We start from the raw sequence: 7,779 nt of genomic DNA, 5'->3' as shown, positions 1-7,779 counted from the left end.
TGGTAGACGTGGCAGGACGCGGGGGCGAGGGGCGACGAAGACTGGAGGGAGGACGGGAGAGGTAGACGGAGAGGGCAGAGGGAGGAGCGGGGCGGGGACAGCGGGGCGGGGAATGGCGGCGGCGACGGCGGACCAGAGACGAGGGGACGGCGGCGCGGGAGGTGCGGGACGAGGAGCGGAGGAGGAAGGAGCGGGCGGAGTTGGAAGGGGCGAGAGAGGGAACTGGGGCGGGCTGACCAGAGCGACTGCAGCAGCGCGAAGAGGCGAGGCCGTGCTCGCGCGCGAATTGTCGACGCTGCTCACCCTCGAGTTGCTGGTCCCCAGCGCGCGTGGTGCGGCCAGTGCCGCCGGCCGCGCGGGCGACGAGGGAGGGGAGTTGATCTCAACTCTCTGAAGAGGAAGACAACTTCGCCTCTTGAGAGGTGAAGAGGTGAAGTTGTTTTCTTCTTCATGTGTGTGTCTGACGGGCAGAATTTATTATTATTTATTTATTTCAAAACTTAAATAAATAAAAAACGCAGAAAATATTAATATTTCAGGGTCACACGAGTGGGTAGTTTAAGTACTAAAATATTTTCCTCTCAGCAGACGGAATGACCCACTCCCGGTAGCTCAGTTGGTAGACGCACAGCATAGAGCATTTGACTGTAGTGATATGACGCCGCAATCATCAGATTGTCCCTAGTTCGATTCTAGGTCGGGAGAGGATTTTTTTTGTAATTTTTGATGTACAGTATCTTTTGCTGCAGGCGCAGCATCGTATAACCGTTCGAACCGTAGATACTGTAGTGAGAAACTCCTGGTAATCCATTTTCTTGCAACTGGCTGCAACTCCTTCTCCCCTCCTCGCTCAGCTCGTCCAGGCGGCTTATATGCTGTAAACAGTCGAGTACTTCGGAGTGCTTGTAATATCGCTGGTTCGATTTAAGGAAGAGGCCTTACCAGCTATTCTCAGAGCGCCACTAAAGCGCCAACACAGTTTGAGTATTTCCTAACCAACGCTTATTCCCAGGCATGTCATCAAGTGGCAAGCAAAAGAAGTTCGCGTATGAAGCACGTATTGAGATGCCCTCCAAGAAGTATGCGGAGATCGTTGCAACCGCAATCAATGTCGATCCAGAGTTGCGCCCAGATGAGGTTACTCGCACCATACATGTCGACGGAAACGCCTTTATAATCGATATCGCCGCCACGGATCTGAAATCCCTCAGAACCTCCGTTGGATCTGTTTATGACTTCATCCGTGTCTCCCTTGCTGCGTTGGCGGAATTCGGGTAATACCCCCGTGACAGTCTATTGATCTTGCCACAAGCTAATGAACAACTTGGGCGATTGGAAGACCTGACCTAACGGCCTTGCGGGCTAATCTTTGCTCCAAGAAGACGTTCCGTCTTTCCTATCTGCTATACGAATACCAAAACTGGTCAAGGCGTCGTCCCGGGCCTTGTCGCAGACCTCAAAAATCGCTCCGATATCCTTCCTTTTCGCCGCGGCACGAATTCTGGCTCGAAGATCTACGAAAGCATCCGTGATATCCGTCGGAGATCCATCCGTACTTGAAGGTGTTGCATTTTTGGCAACGAAACTGCATGCGTCGGCCGAGATTCCTAACATCCTGAGCGTTGTTTGCACTAGTTCGGACGCAGAACTATATGCCAATGCCGCTGCCCCAGACTTCCATGTCCCATCACTTGATATAGATGCGTTTGCTGTTGCTACCAGGCGATTCATCTTCGCGAGTGCCTGGGGGGTGTCAAAGTCATCCGAAAGGGCATCCTCGATCGCTTCTTGAGTGGATGTCACCTCGGCAGCAAGCTTAGCACCATGTGGGCACTCAGGATGAAAAGGCAATCGCGTGCCTTCCATATTCTCCAGCTGGGCGAAGGGGTTGCGTGAGGTGAATCTTCTCAGTCTTGTGAGATACGAATTCGCGTCAAGGAATCTATCGTCCGAATACTCCACCGGAGACGAATACTTATGCAAGAGGCAAAAGACTCGGAAGCAGTCTGCTGTTCCCCCTTGGTTCATAAATTCCCTAACAGTAATAAAGTTCTTGACAGATTTGGACATTTTTCTCCCAGACAGGTGCAGGTGGCCTGCATGCATCCATGTGTGAGACCAACGGTCCAATTCGTCACCGTGTGCCTGAGCTACTTGGAGATGACATAGTTTCGCCTCCGCAGTGGCCAGCTCGTTGGTGTGATGCGGAAATCGAAGATCGATTCCACCAGTATGCAAATCCAAAAACGGCCCTATGGCATGCATTGCCATGGCAGAGCATTCAACATGCCATCCTGGCCTTCCAAGACCCCATGGAGAGTCCCATACACCGTCTTGATGTGCATTAGTGTCTCGTTTCCACAAAGCGAAGTCTCGAGGGTCCCGCTTCTCGAGGTTTGTGTTTTCGCCGTGACTTGTTCTTGAGGATGAACTTGGGTCCCCTTTGAGACTTCGCGACGGATCTAACTGGCTATATCTCTCACCGGAGTAGAGTACTGAGAAATAGACATTCCCGCTGTCACAGGCATACGCGGATCCAGACTTGATCAAATCTGATATGAAGCTCTGCAGTTCTTTAATGTGTTCGGTGACTCGTAGTATCTTCGACGGGGGCAAGACATTCAGTGTTTGCATATCCTCGAAAAACCGGGCTTCGAAATGACTCGTCAATGCAGTCGGGGACATTTTTCTTTCCGCCGCCCGTTTTAGAATCTTGTCATCTATATCAGTGATTCCCAGAGCATAGTCAATCCGTGTCCCTGTCAATGAGAGTATCACGCGCCTGATGATATCGAAGGATACATACGTACGCGCATGACCTAGATGAGCATCGTCGTATACCGTCGGACCGCACGAGTACCATTTCAGTTCGCCAATTGTGCGCGAACTGAGTGGCTCTTTCATTCTGTTTTGAAGGAGGGCATTGCGTACAACAATTGGGCGCCGCCCCCTCGCAGTGCGTAAGACGTGCCTGGTCAACTCTTTAAAAACAGCTTGCTCCATTGTGCTCAGAAAACGGAGCTTCCACGACAAGAATATTAAGTCTGCACTTGGTAACAGAAAAGCTGAAGAGACCCGCTTCTGAGCATTTCTTCAGGGTTTCGACAAGCCGCAATGCACAAGTGAATGGTTGTCAATGGTTGTATATGGTTGTCGTTCCCGCCTTTACCAGCACAAAAACCCCAGTGGATATCAAATCTGGGCGACAGGTACTGTAGCCATCGGTAGTAGAACCCGCTGAACAACCCAGGTGCGTCGAAAGAGCGAAAGAAGCTGTCACCCCAAAATAATGACAATGGTCTTGCAGCACTTGATAGCGACCTTCCAAAGGAACGATTCTGTACTTCCGTAAGAGCCTCGATGACGAACCTCGGTCTTGAGCTGAGCTTGATTTGTCTTCTCCATGATTGGACTGCCGTCCAGATTTTAATTTTTTTCAGTCTTTTTTAATTTTTCGTTTGTTCGGTATGAGGTGTCAGCTTTTCAAGTTTCTTTGCCTCGTTATGCACGTCGAGCGCTTTGACAGAACGAAGCCTTTTTTCCCAGCTACACGTACACCCACTTTCGACTAGGCCTCCAAGCTCTCAAAGCTCAACTTCATCGTCGCCCACCTACCGTGAAGGGAGCAGTGGAGTCTGCGGTGATTCTATCACTAAGATGTCGGACGATCTTTTCGAACTGAGAAACTATTTCTACCTCGGCAACCTTGCAGCGGCCACAACTGAAGGTGAGACTGTCGCAGTGGAAGGCGCAGGGGCAGAGATTGAGCGCGATGTTATTCTAAAGCGACTCGAATTGGCCAAAGGAAACTTTGACGACATTTTGAAATCAGTCAACGATGATTCAACGCCTGCGTTACAAGTTGTTAGGCTTCTAGCCCAGCTCCACAAAGATCCGTCGATTTCCGATACAGCCACAGCCGCTCTTCAAGCATGGACATCAGATGATGTGTCTACGGCTTCTCCATGCTGCCTTCTCATGTGTGCCATTGCGTACGCGCACCTGGGAGATTTTGACAATGCTCTGCGCACCGCACACCGCGCCAATGGTCTAGAAGAGCTAGCAGTCAAGGTGCAAGTTTTGCTGAAAATGGATCGGATTGACGTCGCAGAAAAAGAAGTCGTCACGATGCAAGCCATCGACGAGGATGCTACGTTGACTCAGCTGGCAACCGCTTGGATCCATCTATCCAAGGGAGGAGAAAACGTCCAGGAGGCAGTTTACATTTATCAAGACCTGCTAGAACGCCATGGTGCAACCGATTCAATACTGAATGGAATGGCAGTTTGCCATTTAGCTATGGGCAAAATAGACGAGTCCGAGCGGGTGCTGAAGGAAGCGTTAACAAAGAATCCGAACTGCGCATCCACTTTAATTAATGTTATATGTTCATCCAAGTACAAGAACAAGCCAGCTGAGCTTATTTCGAGGTATTTCGCTCAGTTGCAACTTGTTGCACCGTCAAATGCCTGGCTTGTGGACTACAAACAAAAAGAAGCAGACTTCGACCGACTTGCCGAACAAATGGCAACCGCATAAGCACATCAATACGCTTACATATTTTCACTTACTGCGATTGTTATAGTTGCTGCAGCTTTCTTTCATGATAAAATACCTCCCTAACTGTGTTAAGGGACTCTGCATCTAAATCGCAAGATGGCTGGTAAGAACAGATTCCATCTAAGCTTTATTTATTGCAAGTGCCTGTGGACGAGGTTCGATATAGTGCTCTTGACAGTCCACATCTTGTGGACTAGTAGTTGCCCGAAGATCTACAGCAGCGGTACAATGCACTTCGAAGTTCGGACACCAGGATCATTGCCACCGAAGCGGTTTTCGAAAAACTATTAGTATTCCTACATACTGCTAGAAAGAGGATAACCGCAAGAAGGCATAGCGTTTTTTTTTTCTTTTCAGCTATGACTTCGTTGCATACTCTCTAGTTAGTAAGAAATGGCGCCTTGCCCACATGTCATGAAGAAGTATGCAGCTTGGCAGTTTGTGCTCAATTAGTTGTTAGATCGGGATGGGACCAGTTGAAGGCAGTCTGGGATTGGATATCGAAAGACATCAGTGAGAGGAGCAAGTAGTCAACCTCAGACAAGTTGCGTTTGTGGGACACCAGAGACCTTCATCGATATTGTTTCATCCAACTTCTTCGTTCCAGGATCTCCATAGCGAATGGGAAAGATATGGCTGAGTTCTTGAGGAAAGAATATCCTTTTGACTATCTCTCTTCAAAGCTGATTTTCTCTGCAGTGGCTTCTCTTAGCCGTAGACGAATGTACAGGCGAGGCGGTCTGACACGAACTACGTGAGGGGAAGCTTCACAGAGATCTTTCACAGCAATAGCGGCAGAATTCTCAAGAGAATCTTCCTCTTCTGTTGAGACTGGGACTCTCATAGAGACTCTTTTCTTCAGCGGGAGGTGTTCTGGTGGCAAATTTGGTCTGTATTGATGATTTTGGTTGTCAATAACGTCATCCCGCACCTGCACTGATGCATCGGAAAGTGATGAAAGCGGGCTAAAGGCACCGTCGTCTAGTGAAATTCTTCGTTTCTTTCGGAGAGAAAAAGGATCAACGAAATCAGGGCGTTGTTTCACAATTCGGTTGCGCGTCCCTCGACGGACGTTTTGCTCGGCATTATCTGCAAGTCTTCTTTTGCGCGGCATGGTCTGCGAGGGGTGGAATAAACTTTGATTGTCTGAACTTAAGAGAGCTGACGTTCCTGTGTTGCTTAAGAAAATTGAATTGGACAGAATGTTGAAAGTCTGTGTTGGCCTTGTCAACAAGAAGTTTCATGCATGACGTAGCTTTAAAACAACCAGAGTGGGATGGAAATGTTGAGTTTCTGCTCTGTGCAAAATCACCGGTCCATTCGCAAAAATACTGTATATTCTTCAAAAAGGCAATTAATCATCACTTTGAAACAGCCTCTTTGCAACAGCATCACTATACAACTGCCTTTTCCGACACACTACTCGCGTTTCTCGTCAACTGTCGACAGCACTAAGGCTCCGAGATGAGCCTGCAAAGGCAATTCGAAGAAGCAGCGGAGAAAGTTTCATCTGGTTCCCTGGGCAATTTGTCTCAAGACGACCAGCTAGAGCTGTACGGTCTTTTTGCAGTCTTGAAGAAGGGTGCCGCCCCAAGCCAAGGTCCATCTGCGTTCCTCGACCCTCGCGGTTTTGCAAAATGGACAGCATGGGCGAGCAAGAGTCATTTTATTAAGGAGGAGGCAATGTCAGCATACATCGAACTTGTTGAAAGACATAAAGCTGCTGGAACAGGAGTTGACACAGGAACGTCGGGCAACTCAGACGGATTTGGAAACAAGGCGTCTTCCGGTTTCGATATAAGTGCAGGTCAAGAGGAAAAGATGTCGAAAGCGTTGCATGACATATGCTACTGGGCGACAATTGGCGACACTAAATCTGTCAAGCATTGCCTCGACAAGCAAGGCGTATCTCCAGACTTTCGCGACCAAGACGGTCTCACTCCATTGATGCGAGCCGTGGATAGGAACGAGGCGCATGTTGTGGACATTCTAGTGTCAGCAGGAGCGAATATCGATGCTGTTGATGAAGAGGGGCAGACAGCACTTCACTACGCTGCGTACTGTGAACATAATGAAATGGCCGGTTTATTGGTATCTTACGGGGCGTCACTAGAAAAGAAGGACAATGATGAGATGACACCACTGGAAGCAGCAACGAAAGAGACGGCCGAGGTGATGCAGCAGGCCAAGTCTGGAACATGGACAAGGAAAACCACACCATATCCAACGGATTGTCCCGCCAAGATGGGGGTAGTACCTTCTTCTTTTGACCAAAAATGGCAGATATTGCTTAGTGTTTCTTTCGTCACAGCCGCTGCGGTATTTTTGCACTACCGCTACAGACGGTAGCTGGGTTGCTGCAGTACAAGCAGTACAATACTAAGTCATGAAACCTCCGGGCGAGATCGGATTGAAAGACAGCGGTTTGTTTTCTTTTGGCGGAGAGTGCCTAAGAACTGCGGTCTCGCATCCGGCGGATAGCGACCTTTTCTCTCTCGTCTACTTTGGCAAGGCTGTTGACGGATTGACGGAGTGAGGTGAAGACGTGTGGACGGTTGTACTGGTCCGTCTCCGGGAATGACATGAGCAATGCGGCGGCCGCTCCAACTGTAACAACCATGCTCAAAACGCGGACGGTAGGGATGGGAAGAGGGGTGAGCGACATGTCGAAGATGGCCGAGGGTCTCAGGATTGGATCTCTCACACAGTCTAGAGGGACGAAGAAGTGTTTTCAGAGGATCGGGGCGTAAACCGCGTTTGATTTTTTGATTTTAGAGAACAAGAATAGGGAAATGGTGAAAAGGCATTTCACCCCAAGAGTGCCCAAAGCCCCTCAACGGGTATTGCTTTCTAAGCCCTACCCTTGGTACCTGTACGTAAGTGGTACCAAGGTGCAGTTTGTTACTGGAGTGGAGTGAACATGTTTGCCAAGCTCCACCCGCCGCCTCCCCCCCTGTAGACTAAAAAGCGAGACGCTCACGCCAGGCGCCGGCACCAACAGCGGCGTTCCTCCCGCGGCGCAGGCGGCTCCCAAAAAGTGCATCCTCACCCCAGCTACGCCCTCCTCTCCTCCTCTCCTCATCCCACGCAGCGTCGGCCTCACACGGCGTCCTTGGGTCCCGACACTGTGCGCTGCGTCTGTGTCTCCTCAGATGTGAGCTTCCATTAGTCCTGCGACGTCTCCTTCTTCGACCCCTCCTCCCTGCGCCTGTAGGCGCT

General features: G+C 49.8%; 3 protein-coding genes; 1 reads left to right on the top strand and 2 right to left on the bottom strand.

The window, feature by feature from the left end:
• Positions 1-1,362: 1,362 nt before the first annotated feature.
• On the bottom strand, positions 1,363-3,003 carry CHC_T00003372001 (hypothetical protein). Its single transcript, XM_005714436.1, has one exon. It carries the CDS (start codon positions 3,001-3,003, stop codon positions 1,363-1,365), a length of 1,641 nt encoding a protein of 546 aa, XP_005714493.1.
• Positions 3,004-3,657: 654 nt separating this feature from the next.
• On the top strand, positions 3,658-4,649 carry CHC_T00003371001 (hypothetical protein). XM_005714435.1 is given in 2 exon segments: positions 3,658-4,539; positions 4,540-4,649. The coding sequence occupies 1 exon segment, from the start codon at positions 3,658-3,660 to the stop codon at positions 4,537-4,539; it is 882 nt and encodes a 293-aa protein (XP_005714492.1). The 3' UTR covers positions 4,540-4,649.
• A 12-nt stretch (positions 4,650-4,661) lies between these two features.
• CHC_T00003370001 (hypothetical protein) lies at positions 4,662-6,208 on the bottom strand. XM_005714434.1 is given in 2 exon segments: positions 4,662-5,995; positions 5,996-6,208. 1 exon segment carries the CDS (start codon positions 6,206-6,208, stop codon positions 5,996-5,998), a length of 213 nt encoding a protein of 70 aa, XP_005714491.1. The 3' UTR covers positions 4,662-5,995.
• Positions 6,209-7,779: the final 1,571 nt, after the last annotated feature.

This window comes from Chondrus crispus, genomic scaffold (assembly GCF_000350225.1).
Source record: "Chondrus crispus Stackhouse genomic scaffold, scaffold_186, whole genome shotgun sequence".
Taxonomy (NCBI): Eukaryota; Rhodophyta; class Florideophyceae; order Gigartinales; family Gigartinaceae; genus Chondrus; species Chondrus crispus.
This window is presented reverse-complemented; position numbering and strand designations above follow the sequence as displayed.